Below are 19420 nucleotides of genomic sequence, written 5' to 3'. Positions count from 1 at the left end.
GTTTCCTTTGCTGTGCAGAAGCTTTTTATCTTCATAAGGTCCCAGTAATTCACTTTTGCTTTTAATTCCCTTGCCTTTGGGGATGTGCCGAGTAAGAGATTGCTACGGCTGAGGTCAGAGAGGTCTTTTCCTGCTTTCTCCTCTAAGGTTTTGATGGTTTCCTGTCTCACATTCAGGTCCTTTATCCATTTTGAGTTTATTTTTGTGAATGGTGTGAGAAAGTGGTCTAGTTTCAACCTTCTGCATGTTGCTGTCCAGTTCTCCCAGCACCATTTGTTAAAGAGACTGTCTTTTTTCCATTGGATGTTCTTTCCTGCTTTGTCAAAAATGAGTTGGCCATACGTTTGTGGGTCTAGTTCTGGGGTTTCTATTCGATTCCATTGGTCTATGTGTCTGTTTTTATGCCAATACCATGCTGTCTTGATGATGACAGCTTTGTAGTAGAGGCTAAAGTCTGGGATTGTGATGCCTCCTGCTTTGGTCTTCTTCTTCAAAATTACTTTGGCTATTCGGGGCCTTTTGTGGTTCCATATGAATTTTAGGATTGCTTGTTCTAGTTTCGAGAAGAATGCTGGTGCAATTTTGATTGGGATTGCATTGAATGTGTAGATAGCTTTGGGTAGTATTGACATTTTCACAATATTTATTCTTCCAATCCATGAGCAGGGAATGTCTTTCCATTTCTTTATATCTTCTTCAATTACCTGCATAAGCTTTCTATAGTTTTCAGCATACAGATCTTTTACATCTTTGGTTAGATTTATTCCTAGGTATTTTATGCTTCTTGGTGCAATTGTGAATGGGATCAGTTTCTTTATTTGTCTTTCTGTTGCTTCATTGTTAGTGTATAAGAATGCAACTGATTTCTGTACATTGATTTTGTATCCGGCAACTTTGCTGAATTCATGTATCAGTTCTAGCAGACTTTTGGTGGAGTCTATCGGATTTTCCATGTATAATATCATGTCATCTGCAAAAAGCGAAAGCTTGACTTCATCTTTGCCAATTTGGATGCCTTTGATTTCCTTTTGTTGTCTGATTGCTGATGCTAGAACTTCCAGCACTATATTAAACAGCAGCGGTGAGAGTGGGCATCCCTGTCGTGTTCCTGATCTCAGGGAAAAAGCTCTCAGTTTTTCCCCATTGAGGATGATGTTAGCTGTGGGCTTTTCATAAATGGCTTTTATGATCTTTAAGTATGTTCCTTCTATCCCGACTTTCTCAAGGGTTTTTATTAAGAAAGGGTGCTGGATTTTGTCAAAGGCCTTTTCTGCATCGATTGACAGGATCATATGGTTCTTCTCTTTTTTTTTGTTAATGTGATGTATCACGTTGATCGATTTGCGAATGTTGAACCAGCCCTGCATCCCAGGAATGAATCCCACTTGATCATGGTGAATAATTCTTTTTATATGCTGTTGAATTCGATTTGCTAGTATCTTATTGAGAATTTTTGCATCCATATTCATCAGGGATATTGGCCTGTAGTTCTCTTTTTTTACTGGGTCTCTGTCTGGTTTAGGAATCAAAGTAATACTGGCTTCATAGAATGAGTCTGGAAGTTTTCCTTCCCTTTCTATTTCTTGGAATAGCTTGAGAAGGATAGGTATTATCTCTGCTTTAAACGTCTGGTAGAACTCCCCTGGGAAGCCATCTGGTCCTGGACTCTTATTTGTTGGGAGATTTTTGATAACCGATTCAATTTCTTCGCTGGTTATGGGTCTGTTCAAGCTTTCTATTTCCTCCTGATTGAGTTTTGGAAGAGTGTGGGTGTTTAGGAATTTGTCCATTTCTTCAAGGTTGTCCAATTTGTTGGCATATAATTTTTCATAGTATTCCCTGATAATTGTTTGTATCTCTGAGGGATTGGTTGTAATCATTCCATTTTCATTCATGATTTTATCTATTTGGGTCATCTCCCTTTTCTTTTTGAGAAGCCTGGCTAGAGGTTTGTCAATTTTGTTTATTTTTTCAAAAAACCAACTCTTGGTTTCGTTGATCTGCTCTACAGTTTTTTTAGATTCTATATTGTTTATTTCTGCTCTGATCTTTATGATTTCTCTTCTTCTGCTGGGTTTAGGCTGCCTTTGCTGTTCTGCTTCTATTTCCTTTAGGTTTGCTGTTAGATTTTGTATTTGGGATTTTTCTTGTTTCTTGAGATAGGCCTGGATTGCAATGTATTTTCCTCTCAGGACTGCCTTCGCTGCGTCCCAAAGCGTTTGGATTGTTGTATTTTCATTTTCGTTTGTTTCCATATATTTTTTAATTTCTTCTCTAATTGCCTGGTTGACCCACTCATTCGTTAGTAGGGTGTTCTTTAACCTCCATGCTTTTGGAGGTTTTCCAGACTTTTTCCTGTGGTTGATTTCAAGCTTCATAGCATTGTGGTCTGAAAGTATGCATGGTATAATTTCAATTCTTGTAAACTTATGAAGGGCTGTTTTGTGACCCAGTATATGATCTATCTTGGAGAATGTTCCATGTGCACTCGAGAAGAAAGTATATTCTGTTGCTTTGGGATGCAGAGTTCTAAATATATCTGTCAAGTCCATCTGATCCAATATATCATTCAGGGCCCTTGTTTCTTTATTGACTGTGTGTCTAGATGATCTATCCATTTCTGTAAGTGGTGTGTTAAAGTCCCCTGCAATGACCACATTCTTATCAATAAGGTTGCTTATGTTTATGAGTAACTGTTTTATATATCTGGGGGCTCCGGTATTTGGCGCATAGACATTTATAATTGTTAGCTCTTCCTGATGGATAGACCCTGTAATTATTATATAATGCCCTTCTTCATCTCTTGTTACAGCCTTTAATTTAAAGTCTAGTTTGTCTGATATAAGTATGGCTACTCCAGCTTTCTTTTGGCTTCCAGTAGCATGATAAATAGTTCTCCATCCCCTCACTCTCAATCTAAAGGTGTCCTCAGATCTAAAATGGGTCTCTTGTAGACAGCAAATAGATGGGTCTTGTTTTTTTATCCATTCTGATACCCTATGTCTTTTGGTTGGCGCATTTAATCCATTTACATTCAGTGTTATTATAGAAAGATACGGGTTTAGAGTCATTGTGATGTCTGTATGTTTTATGCTTGTAGTGATGTCTCTGGTACTTTGTCTCACAGGATCCCCCTTAGGATCTCTTGTAGGGCTGGTTTCGTGGTGACAAATTCCTTCAGTTTTTGTTTGTTTGGGAAGACCTTTATCTCTCCTTCTATTCTAAATGACAGACTTGCTGGATAAAGGATTCTCGGCTGCATATTTTTTCTGTTTAGCACACTGAAGATATCGTGCCAAGCCTTTCTGGCCTGCCAAGTTTCAAAGGAGAGATCAGTCACGAGTCTTATAGGTCTCCCTTTATATGTGAGGGCACGTTTATCCCTTGCTGCTTTCAGAATTTTCTCTTTATCCTTGTATTTTGCCAGTTTCACTATGATATGTCGTGCAGAAGATCAATTCAAGTTACGTCTGAAGGGAGTTCTCTGTGCCTCTTGTATTTCAATGCCTTTTTCCTTCCCCAGTTCAGGGAAGTTCTCAGCTATAATTTCTTCAAGTACCCCTTCAGCACCTTTCCCTCTCTCTTCCTCCTCTGGGATACCAATTATGCGTATATTATTTCTTTTTAGTGTATCACTTAGTTCTCTAATTTTCCCCTCATACTCCTGGATTTTTTTATCTCTCTTTCTTTCAGCTTCCTCTTTCTCCATAACTTTATCTTCTAGTTCACCTATTCTCTCCTCTGCCTCTTCAATCCGAGCCGTCGTGGTTTCCATTTTGTTTTGCATTTCGTTTAAAGCGTTTTTCAGCTCCTCGTGACTGTGCCTTAGTCCCTTGATCTCTGTAGCAAGAGATTCTCTGCTGTCCTGTATACTGTTTTCAAGCCCAGCGATTAATTTTATGACTATTATTCTAAATTCACTTTCTGTTATATTATTTAAATCCTTTTTGATCAGTTCATTAGCTGTTGTTATTTCCTGGAGATTCTTCTGAGGGGAATTCTTCCGTTTGGTCATTTTGGACAGTCCCTGGAGTGGTGAGGACCCGCAGGGCACTTCCCCCGTGCTGTGGTGTATAACTGGAGTTGGTGGGCGGGGCCGCAGTCCGACCTGATGTCTGCCCCCAGCCCACCGCTGGGGCCACAGTCAGACTGGTGTGTGCCTTCTCTTCCCCTCTCCTAGGGGCGGGATTCACTGTGGGGTGGTGTGGCCCGTCTGGTCTACTTGCACACTGCCAGGCTTGTGGTGCTGGGGAGCTGGCGTATTAGCTGGGGTGGGTAGGCAAGGTGCACGGGGGCGGGAGGGGCAGGCTTAGCTCGCTTCTCCTTAGGTGATCCACTTCAGGAGGGGCCCTGTGGCAGCGGGAGGGAGTCAGATCCGCTGCCGGAGGTTTGGCTCCGCAGAAGCACAGAGTTGGGTGTTTGCGCGGAGCGAGCAAGTTCCCTGGCAGGAACTGGTTCTCTTTGGGATTTTGGCTGGGGGATGGGCGGGGGAGATGGCGCTGGCGAGCGCCTTTGTTCCCCGCCAAGCTGAGCTCTGCCGTCCGGGGGCTCAGCAGCTCTCCCTCCCTTTGTCCTCCAGCCTTCCCGCTTTCTGAGCAGAGCTGTTAACTTCTGACCTCCCAGACGCTAAGTCGCGCTTGCTGTCGGAACACAGTCCGTCCGGCCCCTCCGCTTTTGCCAGCCGGACTCGGGGGCTCTGCTTGGCCGGCGAGCCGCCCCTCCGCCCCAGCTCCCTCCCGCCAGTCCGTGGAGCGCGCACCGCCTCGCCGCCCTTCCTACCCTCTTCCGTGGGCCTCTCGTCTGCGCTTGGCTCCGGAGACTCCGTTCTGCTAATCCTCTGGCGGTTTTCTGGGTTCTTTAGGCAGGTGTAGGCGGAATCTAAGTGATCAGCAGGACGCGCGGTGAGCCCAGCGTCCTCCTACGCCGCCATCTTCCGGACTATTCCTCTGCATTATTTCTTTAAGCTTTCTGTTCCCTCATCTCTTCTCTTTGTGGAACTGATTCAGAAATTTGTTTTTGTTTTGTTTTGTTTTATAAGTGTCCTATAGATCACATAGGCTTTCTTCACTCTCTAGTTTGTTTTTCTTTTTTGTCTTCAGACTGGGTGTTTCAAAGTGCCTGTCCTCTAACTCATTCTATCTTCTGTTTGGTCTACTCTGCTTTTGATTCTCTCTGTTGTGATTCTATTCCATTAAATTCTTCAACTCCAGAGTTTATCATTGATTCTTTTCTATGATTTCTATCTCTGTTAAATTTCTCATTTTGGTTATGTGTTCTTTTCCTGATTTCCTTAAGTTTTCTTTCTGTATTTTCTTGTACTCATTGAGTTTCCTTAAAACAGCTTTTTTGAATTCTTTATCGGGTAAATCATACATTTTCATGTCTTTGTTTCGCTTTGGTTTTTGGAAGATGATTGTGATCTTTTGGGTATGTCCTGTTTCCTTGATTTTTCATGAACCTGATGGAGTCTGGAACACATACATCAGCAGGAACTATATCCCTTTTATGCCCTCTGAGAATCTTATATACTACAGCCCTGATTTGCCTCTTCTCCCCATTCATGGAGCTCTCTAAGTGATGCTCTGGATGCCGTGAGAGAAAAATGAGTCTCTTCAGCAGAGTCCTGCACAAATTTGAAAACTGGGCATTCATTCATGCCCAGACTTTCCCTTTTCCCTGTGGGAGAAAATACAGGCCATCTATTTAGCCCTGTGCTATACCACTTTCGGGAAGCGGTGATGTTGATAAAGATGAGGTCTTACCCAATCTAGTGCCTACAAACTCATTTTTTTTCCTCTAGTGGATGTTGGAACTTTTCCTCTGGAAATCAGGACTTCCCCCAAAGACTTTATGATCTGAAAGTGATTGCTTAACTCACTGTTCTGCATGCACTCCCAGATCACATCTGAGAGGGGCGGGAACCAATTCACAGTCTCATGTAGGTTCTACAGCAAGTACTGATATCTGGTATACCGGTGAGCTAATAAACCCACCGTGGGTCCTGTGGTGCAAGGAGCTGGGTTCCACAACTCACACAGAAGCACTTATGTTTGTGGATTTATTTTTATTATTGCAGGACAAAAATAAGGTGCGCCCAATGCTGCAGTGATGCCGATCTCACCCTCATTTAGATTTTTACTATTTATCAATTAATTTTTTCCTCAATGTACACAAGAGGTTTCTGGATCAGAGATTTATTATTTATCAGACAGACTATAGCCAGTGAGTGGTTTCACGTGTCTCAGGTCTTGCCTATGGAACAACACAATGAAGCCAGGTCAGATGTCCTCCACACACAGAGTCTATGTATTATAGGCAAATATTAAAAAAAGAGGGGCGCCTGGGTGGCGCAGTCGGTTAAGCGTCCGACTTCAGCCAGGTCACGATCTCGCGGTCCGTGAGTTCGAGCCCCGCGTCAGGCTCTGGGCTGATGGCTCGGAGCCTGGAGCCTGTTTCCGATTCTGTGTCTCCCTCTCTCTCTGCCCCTCCCCCGTTCATGCTCTGTCTCTCTCTGTCCCAAAAATAAATAAAAAACGTTGAAAAAATTAAAAAAAAAATAAAGTGTAAAAAAAGAAATAATTTTTCTCTGCTTTTTACAAATGGAATAGAGGAAACTTCTTCCCTTCTTCTGAGAGAGTTTCATTGCAAATATCTAAGTCTTTGTGGGGGGGGGGGTGTAAATAAATCTCTCAATGAAAAGATAAGCCCATTGGTCTTCAGTTTTACTACTCAGAAATACATACAGCCCCCAGAAATGTAAACACATACCTCCGGGATTAAGTAAACCTCTCTGGAGTCCTCACAATGTATTCAATTGTAACTTAATTCCTAAAGTTTACTTTTAGTTCAGAACCCCAAATTTCAGTAAAATTTGCCCTGAAAGCCCTAACTGTGCAATAACACAAAAACATTTTGTCTATAGTCCCAGAGAGGGACATTTCACTAGGATAACAAGTCACTCTGTCAGGAAGACATACAGTCATAAATTTGTCTATGTCTAACAACAGAACTACAAAATACATGAAAGCAATAAATAATTAAAGGAATAAATAGAAAACCCCATGACCATAATCACGTATCTTAATATACCTCAGCAATTTGTGTAGCAGTAGATTTTTCAAAAATCATCAGAGACATAAAGATCTGAACACTATCAGCTACCTATTTAAGAATATTGCTGGGGCTCCCGGGTGGCTCAGCCTGTTGGGCATCAGACTTCGGCTCCGGTCATGATCTCTCAGTCATGATCTCTCAGTCTGTGGGTTCAGGCCCCATGTTGGGCTCTGTGTGAACAGCTCGGAGCCTGCAGCCTGCTTCAGATTCTGTGTCTCCCTCTCTCTCTCTCTCCTCCCCCACTCGTGCTCGCTCTCTCAAAAATAAATGTTAAAAACAAATTGAAAAAAAGAAGAATATTGCTGTTTCTCTTGAGAAAGACTACCAGCAGTGAAAAAGGATACTTGTTTCTGTAGCTCCTAGCAGCATGGGGACTTCATATTTTTCAATGTTATTATTTGTTAATCTGATAAGGCAAACCATGGTACTTGTATTTATTTTCTTTTCGATAATTTCTAAGTGATTGAATATTTTTGATTTTTTCTTTTTAAAAAGTACATCAATAATTTTATATCTATTTCTGTATTGTTGTAGTCTTTTTTTATTATATTGTTTTCTATTACAGTTATTTCCCCCTGGTCATTAATTTTTGAATCATCTTTTTCTTATATTCTTTAACTGGTAGAAGTTAACATTTAGTTGAATCCATCTTTTTTTGTTTAGTCTAATCCATCTTTTAAAAAATTTTTATTTTAGAGAGACAGCGCAAGCAGGGGAGAGGGGGGGAGAGAGAGAGAGAGAGAGAGAAAGAATCTTAAATAGGCTCCATGTTCAGTATGGACTGGATGCGGGACTTAATCCTATGACTCCAGGATCATGACCTGAGCCAAAATCAAGAGTTGGATGCTCAACCAACTGAGTCCCCCAGATGCCCCAAATCCGTCTTTTTTTAAGAAATAGTTTTTCCTTTGGTTTCTACAACTTATTTTTTATAATTTTACCAATGACTTATAGTCCATATAGGGCATTATCTCATCTAACAATTTTCCTTATAATATCAAAGTAGAGACCCTGTAACCAATGAAGCATTGAAATGGGCCAAGTAATATGATTACTGTCTCATGTTCTGACAAGTTAGACTACTCAAGTATTACAATATTACCCTACTCTTCTGCAATTTAAATTTATGTCTTCTTTTTGGTTCTCAGATCATTCATAATTTCACAAGGCGAATCCAGACCAAAATCAAAGATCTTCTACAGCAAATGGAAGAGGGGCTCAAGACAGCTGATCCACATGATTGCTCTGCTTATACTGGTTGGACAGGTGAGAATATAGGGTATAGTTAATTGATGTTCTGTTTGGGGATTACAATTGTAACATTTGAATTTAAAATTTGCTTCCTTTAAAGTGGTAAAGTTTTATACCCTTTAAACAAAATCTTGAACTTCTTCAGTGATGAGATACTTCGGAATTTTATTTCTAAAGAAATCTTTTCTGCCTGAAATTTGAGCTTTGATACGTAGTATGTCATATTTTTATAGCATTATTTATTTCACCTAATCTATGGGTATCTATGAAAATGTATAATAAGAGATAACTTGCTGTAGGTTCAGTTTTTTATTTGCCTTTACACTTTGATCTTTGTGACAAGTTGTGGTATGTGGTTTCTCCATTGTACCTAAACTATTTAACCTATTGCTTGTACACATTTGACTCATTTGGACACATAAAGATTTTGCTTTTGAATTTAGTGATAATAATTGAATAAGCAACCAGTAATACACTTTACATCCAAAAACTTAATTTCAAAATTAGCTTGCCTTAACTAATCTTTATATTCTTATTATTTTACCGTGTAGCCAGAACATTATGATAACTACTTACGGAGTATAAGGAAATAAAGACCTTCTTCTGAGGGATTAGACTATACAGTATGATTAGTGCCAATAATAATTTTCATATTGATTTATAGCCTTTGCTAAACTTTTATAGTTTAGTCAATGAACAGCATAGACATAAGTATACATGTTAGAATACTGAGAACCGATACAATACCTGCTTTTGCAATACACAACCGAACAAGTTCCTAATCTTTTTTTATTTGTGTTTATTTTTATATTTATTTCTGTGATGCTTTATTTATATTTGCCTATTATGAATACAACATTTACATAAATGACATTACAATTAAATTTTTCAAACTTTTAAACCCAGGAAGACATGGAGTTAGTTCAACTTATACAGCCAAAGAAATTTATCTTAATGTAAATTTAGATAATTTTGGCTAACTTGAAGTAAATTCAAAGAAGGATATTTTGAAAGGAAAAACAACATAGTTACTCTTAGCACAGATTTTCCCTAAAACACCTTTTTTTCTTTTATTTCAAAGTTTTATTTAAATTTTACTTAGTTAACATATAGTGTAATAATGGTTTCAGAAGTATAATTTAGTGATTCATCACTTACATATAACACCCAGTGCTTATCACAAATGCTCTCCTTAATGCCCATCACCCATTTACCCTACCTACCCCCCCCCCCCCCCCGCCCATCAACCATCAGTTTATTCTCTATAGTTAAGAGTCTCTTGTGGTTTCCTTTACTCTTTTTTTTTTCCCTTTCCCCTATGTTCATCTGTATTATTTCTTAAATCCCACATATGAGGGAAATCATACAGTATTTAATCTTTCTCTGACTGACTTTGCTTAGCATAATACATTCTAGCTCCATCCATCTCATTGCAAATGGCAAGATTTCATTCTTTTTAGGCTAATGTCCCATTGTGTGTGTATATGTGTGTGTGTGTGTGTGTGTGTGTGTGTGTGTGTGTATCACATCTTTCTTGTTTTAAACATATGTTTTGAAGTAGTTTTTGTTGTTTAGTTCAAAATTTTAGTTAAATTCTAGTTAGTTAACATATAGTATAATATTGGTTTTAAGAGTAGAATTTAGTGGTTCATCACTTACATATAACACCCAGTGCTCATCCCAACATGAGATGCCTTCCTTAATACCCATCACCCATTTAACCCATTTCCCCACCCACCTCCCCTCCAGCAAACCCTCAGTCTGTTCTTTATAGTTAAGAGTCCGTTATGGTTTGTTTCCCTCTCCCTTTGTATTTTCTCTTTCCCCTATGTTCATCTGTTTTGTTTCTTAAATTCCACATATAAGTAATAAGTCTTTTACTTAAAATATTTCCTCTTGTTGAAATAGCAGTTTTAATTTTATTAGGTCCTAAATGCTAATTTTAACATACAATTTTAGGTCCTAATTTTATTAGGTCCTAAATGCTATGCATCAGAAACACTCAGAGGGCTTTATAATAAACAAAATATTATGAGCCTTCATCCCAAAATGACAAAATGAGGATCTTAGGTGGAGGAGTCCAAGAATCAATATTTCTTAAGAATCCTCATTTATTGTCATCTTTTAGAATCACTGATAGAGCTATGATAGAGGTATTTGGTGTGAATGATTAAAAGTAATATTTAGGACTCTGGGATTCAGGTAGCACTATGGAATGTATTTATACCCATGCTTCTCCTATCTTGTCTCCTAAAACTGTATAATCAAGAAGAATGAATGAAGTACCCACAATTTAATTTTTAGGCAAAATTGTGAGATAGAGAATACACCAAATAATAATGGATGAAAAATAAATCGAACCCAAAATGACTGTGGAAAACCACAATGGTGTCCAGGTGAAGAAAGCCAAAGGACCCATGGGTGGCAAGTTGTATTCTGCAATTCCCCGTCTCCCAAATCAAGAAATAATTATTCTCAGGGGCGCCTGGGTGGCGCAGTCGGTTAAGCGTCCGACTTCAGCCAGGTCATGATCTCGCGGTCCGTGAGTTCGAGCCCCGCGTCGGGCTCTGGGCCGATGGCTCGGAGCCTGGAGCCTGCTAACGATTCTGTGTCTCCCTCTCTCTCTCTGCCCCTCCCCCGTTCATGCTCTGTCTCTCTCTGTCCCAAAAATAAATAAAAAACGTTGAAAAAAAAAATTAAAAAAAAAAAAAAAAAAAAAGAAATAATTATTCTCAGAAGGATGAGATACCCAGAGAGGGAGTTTTTGCAGGCATATCTGAGTATGAAGTGGGCAAGGAAGAGAGGCAAAAAAAAAAAAAAAAAAAAAAAAAAAAAAAAAAAAAAAAAAAAAAAGTATGGAGAGTATATAGGGAACAGAGGTTACAGAATTTAAAATAATTTTTAATGTTTATTTATTTGTAAGAGAGAGACAGATTGTGAGTGGGGGAGGGGCAGAGAGAGAAGGAGACACAGAATCTAAAGCAGGCTCCAGGCCCTGAGCTGTCAGCACAGAGCCCGACGCAGGGCTCAAACCCATGAACCACAAGATCGTGACCTGAGCTGAAGTTGGACGCTTAACCAGCTGAGTCACCCAGGTGTCCCGAGGTTACAGAATTTTTTAAAAACCATTCCAAAAAGAGGGCCTGTTGTATAAGGCAGGAACTGCATCCCTGGTGGCACTGCTAATTGTGTAGGTAAGGAAGGAAACATCAGTGATAGGAGCCCTTGTGAAACCAGAATGGGTATGCGAATCAAAGGAAATCTGGTCACCCCAAGTCACCATATACGAATAAAGTTTGTCACTTAATAAGAAGAGGATGCCCTTGAGATGAAGGCTTTTTTAGCTGGGAAAGATATCCTCATCCTTTCCCTCTTTTAGAGAATCTTCCTGTTAATAATAGTTGATTGAGAAAAATTCATCTAATTCAAACTTAAGGAAAAAATTCAATTGTATACATAATATTAGAAAAAGCAGGAATATCACATGTTGTTAATAGAAGACAAAACATTGGGAAGATACCATTACAATGTGGAGAAAATTTGCAGCATTTTCAACATTGATTTTGGAACTTACTTAAGCAATTGGGTCACAAAGCAGAACCAAGGGAACTCAAAAAAGAGATGGAAAGACAATAAAATAATGTGAGGCTGAATAGTGATACTACAGAAAGCACAGCAATACCATAAAAATGGAAAAAAAAAAACCCATAAAATGAAGAGAGAGTTCTAGTTTCTGGTCTGGGATGCAATGACTTTAGAAGTTGCCACTGCACCCTAACAAGTAAAAATCTGAACAAACTGAGAGTAACAGTTCTTACAGCCGTCAATGAGGTGAGGTCATAGAACAAATGGCTACACCAAAAATAGAAGAGATAAACAGGGAGAGAGAGAAAAATCAGTTTACCGGAGAACAGATCCGCAAGAAGAAACCTCCATGAGAAGCTGTGTGGGGAAAAGAAATTTAAACTTTAACTGATGAATTTCTAGAGGTCGAGTCTGAATGAATATGAGAGTACAAAAGCCTCTAGGTAGACCCAGTTATGAGGAGGCTTCCACACTTTTTTGTGAGGTCAACTCCGGGAGACCTCTCAGGTCCTCACTGTGGATACTGGAGAACAATCCCTTTGTGCTTCTGGAAAGGGGAGGGAAAAGGAACCATTCTGAAGTATGCCAGAGCAATCTTTTTCATAACAAGACCAGCCCTCAGGAGAAAAGTTTTTACCAGAGCCTTACCCACTGGAGTTTTATTGAACCCAGACTTCCCTGGGGGAAGGGAAATACCCAACTCCACCCCCCTTATAACTATCCTGTCCAGCCTACAGAGAAGAAAACACTAAGAAGCTCTAGTGAAGTTCATAGTCCAGGGGCATAGACGCACAAAAAGACTAAGACCTAATCATAGAACCATAGAAAGCTCCCACTCCCCTATTCCTTACTACCACATCACTAAAGGACTAGATACTGCAGTTTCTTTTACCCAGTACATTATATCTACTTTGCATAAAAAATGACAAGGAATGGGGCACTTGGGTGGCTCAGTGGGTTAAGCATCAGACTCTTGAATTTGGCTCAGGTCATGATCTCATGGTTTGTGAGTTAAAGCCCAACATCAGGCTCCATGCTGACAGTGTGGAACCTGCTTGGGATTCTCTCTCCCCCCCTCACTGCTCCTTCCCCGCTTGTACACTCTCTCTCTCTATCAAAATAGAAGAATAAACTTAAAAAAAATTACCAGGAATACTAAAAGGCAAAAAAATAAAATAAAACATTTTGAAGTGAGTAAATAAACATCAGACCTAAAATCAGATATAGCAGGAATGTTAGCATTATCAAACCAGGAATTTTCAAATACTATGATTAATATGTTAAGGATTTTAGTGAAAAAAATAAACATGCAAGAATAATAACGTAAGTAGAGAGATGGAAATGCTTTTTTTTTAAGTTCTTATGTAAATTCCTGTTACCAGAAGTCCTAACTAATGCAATGAAACAATAAAAGGAAATAAAAAAGTATAAAGATTGGGAAGGAAGAAATAAATCTGCCCCTGCAGATGGCATTATCATTCTATGTAGAAAATCAGAAATAACCCAGGGGCTCCTGGGTGGCTCAGTTGGTCAGCTCTTGATTTTGGCTCATGTTATGATCCCAGGCCCAGGGTCATGAGATCAAGCCCCACATCAGGCTCTGTGCTGGGCATGGAGCCTGCTTGAGTTGCTACTCTCTCTCCCTCTCTGTCTTTCCCTCACCTGCTTTCACTCTCTTGCTCTCTCTAAAAAAATAATAAAATAATAATAAAATAAAAAAATAAATAAAAAATCAATAAGCACTTATTGCAAAGTTGCAGGACATGAGGTTAATATACAAAAACGAGTTCACTTCACTATATAACAACAATGAATAAGTGGAATTTGAAATTAAAACCCAATATCATATATATTAACACCCCCCCAAATGAAATAGGTATAAATTTAACAAAGTATGTACAAAGCCTACATGAGGTAAACTACAAGTGTCCTATGAATGATATCAAAGGAGAACTAAATAAATAGAAAGATAGTCCATGTTCATGGATAGGAAGACTCAATATTGTCTTTTTTTTTTTTCACCTTGATATATAGATTCAATGCAATGGCAGTTAAAATTGGAGCAAGTTATTTTGTGGATATTGACAAGCTGATTCTAATGTTTATATGGAAAGGCAAAATATCCAGAATAGCCAACTCAGTATTAAAAGAACAAAGTTGGAGGAGTGTTACTACCTGAAAGTAGGACTTACTATAAAGCTACAATGATCAAAACAGTGTGGGACTGGTGCAAGAACAGACAAACGGGTGTCTGGGTGGCTCAGTCAGTTAAGCATCTGACTCTCGATTTTGACCTCAGGGTCGTGAAATCGAGCCCCACATGTAACAGGCTCCATGCTGAGTGTGGAGCCTGCTTGGGATTTTTTCTCTCTCTCTCCCTCTGTCCCTGTACTCTGCTCATGCTCTTTCATAAAATAAACTTTTTTTTTTTTTTTAAGAACAATAGACAAGTAGATGGATAGAGTAGAATAGAGAGCCTAGAAATGGACTTGCTTAAATGTAGTTTAGCAAACATAGTCCACTGGTCTTTGACAAAGAAGTAAAAGTAATACAGTGGAGCAAAGATAGTCATTTTAACCAGTGATGCTGGCACAACTGGGCATGCACATGCAACAAATTACTTTAGACACCTTTCAAAAAACAGAATTCACTCAAAATGGATCATAGGCCTAGATGGAAAATGGAAAATGATAAAGCTAGATGATAACATAGATGAACACCTAGATGGCCTTTTTATATATGACACCAAAGGCATGATTCATGAAAGAAATAAATGATAAACTGGCCTTAGTTAAAATTAAAAACTGCTCTGAGAAAGATAATGTCAAGAGAATGGGAAGACAAGCCACAGACAAGGAGAAAGTATTTGCAAAAGACATTTTTGGATTTTTATGGAATATATACAAAGAGCTCTTACTACTCAATAAGAAACAAACAACCCTATTACAAAATGTGCAAAAAAAACTGAAAGGACCCTCACCGAAGAAGATAATACAGATGGGAAATAAGTATATGAAAAGATGTTTAACATCTTATGTTATTAAGTGATTGTCAAAATCCAAAACGTTGACGATACCAATTCCTGGTCGTAATGTGGAACAGAACTCTTATTGCTAGTATATATTTAGTTCCCCTTTCTCCACATCCTCACCAACATCTGTTGTTTCCAGAGTTGTTAATCATAGCCATTCTGACAGGTGTGAAGTGGTATCTCATTGTAGTTTTGATTTGTATTTCCCTGATGATGAGTGATGTTGAGCATCTTTTCATGTGTCTGTTGGCCATCTGGATGTATTCTTTGGAAAAATGTTTGTTCATGTCTTCTGCCCATTTCTTCACTGGGTTATTTGTTTGTTGAGTATTGAGTTTGATAAATTCTTCATAGATTTTGGATACTAACCATTTATCTGATATGTCGTTTGCACATATCTTCTCACATTCTGTCAGTTGCCTTTTAGTTTTGTTTATTGTTTCCTTCAGTGTGCAGAAGCTTTTTATCTTGATGAGGTCCCAATAGTTCATTTTTGCTTTTATTTTTCTTGCCTCTGGAGACATGCCAAGTAAGAAGTTGCTGCAGCTTGGTGGGAATGCAAACTGGTGCGGCCACCCTGGAAAACAGTATGGAGGTTCCTCAGAAAATTAAAAATAGAACTACCCTATTACCCAGCAATTACACTACTACGTATTTACCCAAAGGATACAAAATGCTGATTTGAAGGGACATATGCACCCCAATGTTTATAGTAGCACTATCAACAATAGCCAAATTACGGAAAGAGCCCAAGTGTCCATCAACTGATGAATGGATAAAGAAGATGTGTGTGTGTGTGTGTGTGTGTGTGTGTGTGTGTGTGTATGGAATACTACTTGGTGATGAAAAAGAACGAAATCTTGCCATTTGCAACAACGAGTGGAACTAGAAAGTATTATGCTAAGCGAAATAAGTCAGTCAGAGAAAGAACAAACTGAGGGTTGCTAGAGGGATGGTTGGTGGGGGAATGGGTAAAACAGGTGATAGGCATTAAGGAAGGCACTCTTTGGGATGAGCACTGGGTGTCATGTATAAGAGATGAATCGCTGGGTTCTACTCCTAAAGCCAAGACTACACTTTATGTTAACTAATTTGAATTTAAATTAAAAAAAAAAAAAAGAAAAAAAAAGAATTTTGAAATATACAGAAGAATATGCATCAGAGACTGAATAAGCAACTCTAAGCCTAACATAAAGTTGCTATCTGGCCATTTACAAAAAAAAAAAAAAAAATAGGCCCCAACCCTATAGTGGAGAACTAGCTAAAATATTGAGGAAACACAGGCATAAGCTTACATTGATTACTTATAATCATAGACTTAAGATTCAAACAAGTTGCAGATAGGGAAAGAAGACACAGAAACATGATAAATGAAATGGGGAAACAATTGAAACCAAGGAAATTTTAGAAACCACGTTTCTTTTCACTGTCTATAAATTTATTTCACAATATGTGTGAAATGGATAATTCTCGTGAATATATAATCTACTAAATCTCAGCCTAGAAGAGGTAGAGCATCTAAAAAGACAACTTCCAAACAAAAATTTGAGACACACTGCTTGCTTGATAAGGAATTCAAATTAATTGTTTTGAAGGTGCTCAATAAGCTGCCAGAAAACACAGAATGAAATCAGGTAAACAATACATAAAAAGTTTAACAGAGAGATAGAAACCATAAAAAAAAATCAAAGAGGAATTGGGGAGCTGAAGAATACAATGAATGAAATGGAAAAATGCAGTTGAAAGCACCAACAGCAGAATGAGGCAAGTGGAACAAAAGAATCTGTGAACTTAAAGGCAGGATCATTTATACTTATCCAGTCAGAGGAGAAAAAAGTAAAAAGAATGAAAAAAGAGTGAGAAAGCCTCTGTGAATTATGAGATATCATCAGGTGAAACAGTGTATGCATTAGAGCAAGGAATTAGCAGCAAGGAATGAAGCCAGAGGTATCATTCTGATTTCATAATATATTGCAACGTTATAGTAATCAAAGCAATGTAATACTGGCATGAAAACAGACACAATAGCTGAATGGAACAGAATCGAGAAGACAGAAATAAACCTATGCATAAATGGCTAATAATCCTTGGCAAAGGCAACAAAATCATCTCTTCAATAAATTGTATTGGGAAAACTGGAGAGCCACATGCAACAGAATGAAACTGGACCCCTATCTTTCACCACTCTCAAAAATTAGCTCACAATGGATTAAAGGCTTTAAATATAATGCCTGAAAACTCCTAGAAAAATATGTAGGGGAAAAGCTCCTTGACGTGGATCTTAACAATGATTATTTGTATATGACACCAAAAGCATAGGCAACAAAAGAAAAAATAAACAGGTGGTACTACATCAAACTAAAAGGATTCTGCAACTCACAGATAGGGAGAAAATATTTGCAAACCATGTTTATGCTAAGGTGTCAGTATCCAGAATATATAAGAAACTTCTACAACTCAATAGCAAAAATTATAATGGTAATAAATAATAACAATAATAATGATGGTGATGATGATGATGATAATAGTAATGATTTAATTAAAATGGGCCAAGGACCTGGGTGGATAGTTTCTCAAAGAAGGCTTATACAACTGGCTGACACATACACAAAAAAGTATTCACCTTCACTAATTATCAGGAAATGCAAATCAAGACCATAATAAGATATCACCTCACACCTATTAAGATGGCTTTTATCAAAAATAGAAGAGATGACAAATGTTGCCAAGGACGTGGTGTAAGGGGAACCCTAGTACATTGTTGGTGAGAATGTAAATCGGTGCCGCCATTATGAAAAACGCAGGATGGAGGTTCCTCAAAAAATTAAAAATAGAACTACCAGATGATCCAGCAATTCCACTTCTGGGTATTTTCCAAAGGAAAAACTTAACTCAAAAAGATGTATGTACCCCTATGGTCATTGGAGCATTATTCACAATAGCCACGAGATGGAAACAACCTTAGTACATATCAATGGTTAAATGGGTAAAGAAGTTGTGATACATACTGATATCTAAATCTACGTCTGCATCTATACCTACATCTGCATGGATGTAATGGAACATTATTAAGTCATGAGAAAGAACGAAATCCTGTCATTTGTGACAACATGGGTGGTCCTAGAGGACATTATATGAAGTGAAATAAAAGAGACAGAAAGGAAAAAATTCAGTGATCTCACATATATGTAAATTCTAAAAAAAAAGGAATTGAGCTCATAGAGACAGAGTTCAGTGGTGATTACCAGGGCTGGGGTGGGGAAAATGGGAGAGGTGGTGGTCAAAGACTACAAACCTTCAGTTATAAGACATGTCCGTTCTTTAGATGTAATGTACAGCATTGTACCTATAGTTCATAATACTGTATTATATAATTGCAATTTGCTAAGAGTAGATCATAAGTGTTCTCATCACACACTTTCAATAAATGGTATGCGAGGTGGTAGATGTGCTAACCTGGTTGTGGTAATATTTTCATAATGCATAAGTATATCAAATCACTCTGTTGTACACTTACATATACACAATTTTGTCAGTTTTATCTTAGTAAAACTAGGGGAAAACAAACAACAAACAAAAAAAGGCAATTTCCTTAAAAGAACAGGAAATCCCAGTGCTACTTTTTTTGTGGGACTACATCAAAACAAAAAGCTTTTGCATAGCAAAGGAAACAGTCAACAAAACTAAAAGACAGCCTATTGAATGGGAGGAGATATTTGCAAATGACATATCTGATAAAGGGTTACTATCAGAAGTATATCAAGAACTTAAACAGCTCAACACCAAATAAACAAATAATCCAATTAAAAATGGGCAGAAGACAGGAACAGACATTTCTCCAAAGAAGACATCCAGATGGTCAGATGATCAACAGACACATGAAAAAATGCTCAACATCACTAATTATCAGGGAAATGCAAATCTTAACAGCAAGGAGACATCACCTCACACCTGTTAGAATGGCTAAAATCAAAAACACAAGAAACTAGAGTTGGCAAAGATGTGGAGAAAAAGGAACCCTCTTGCACTGTTGATAGTACAAACTGGTGCAGCCACTCTGGAAAATGGTATGAAGTTTCCTCAAAAAATTAAAAATAGAATTACCATATGATGCAAAAATTTCACTGCTTGAGTATTTATCCAAAGAAAACAGAAACACTAATTTGAAAAGATAACATGCATGCCTATGTTTATTGCAGCACCATTTACAATAGTCAAATTATGAAGCAGCCCAAGTGTCCATCAATAGATGAGTGGATAAAGAAGATGTGGTATATACATATATATATATATATATATATATATATATATATATATATATATATGTGTGTGTGTGTGTATACACATACATATATATTTGTATATATATATATATGTATGTGTATGTACACACGTATATATATTTGTATATATATATGTACACATACGTACAATGGAATA

The 19420-nt window shown here is 38.0% G+C and overlaps 1 protein-coding gene across 1 annotated transcript in view; it reads left to right on the top strand.

Annotated features, from left to right (window-relative positions):
• The window catches only part of LANCL2 (LanC like glutathione S-transferase 2), a 66900-nt gene that overhangs the window by 23248 nt on the left and 24232 nt on the right, over positions 1–19420 (top strand). The window contains exon 2 of the mRNA XM_058725514.1: positions 8262–8379. Within this exon, the coding sequence (XP_058581497.1) occupies positions 8262–8379 (118 nt within the window). The remainder of the gene's footprint in view (positions 1–8261; positions 8380–19420) is intronic.

This window comes from Neofelis nebulosa, chromosome 4 (assembly GCF_028018385.1).
Source record: "Neofelis nebulosa isolate mNeoNeb1 chromosome 4, mNeoNeb1.pri, whole genome shotgun sequence".
Lineage (NCBI taxonomy): Eukaryota > Metazoa > Chordata > Mammalia > Carnivora > Felidae > Neofelis > Neofelis nebulosa.
This window is presented reverse-complemented; position numbering and strand designations above follow the sequence as displayed.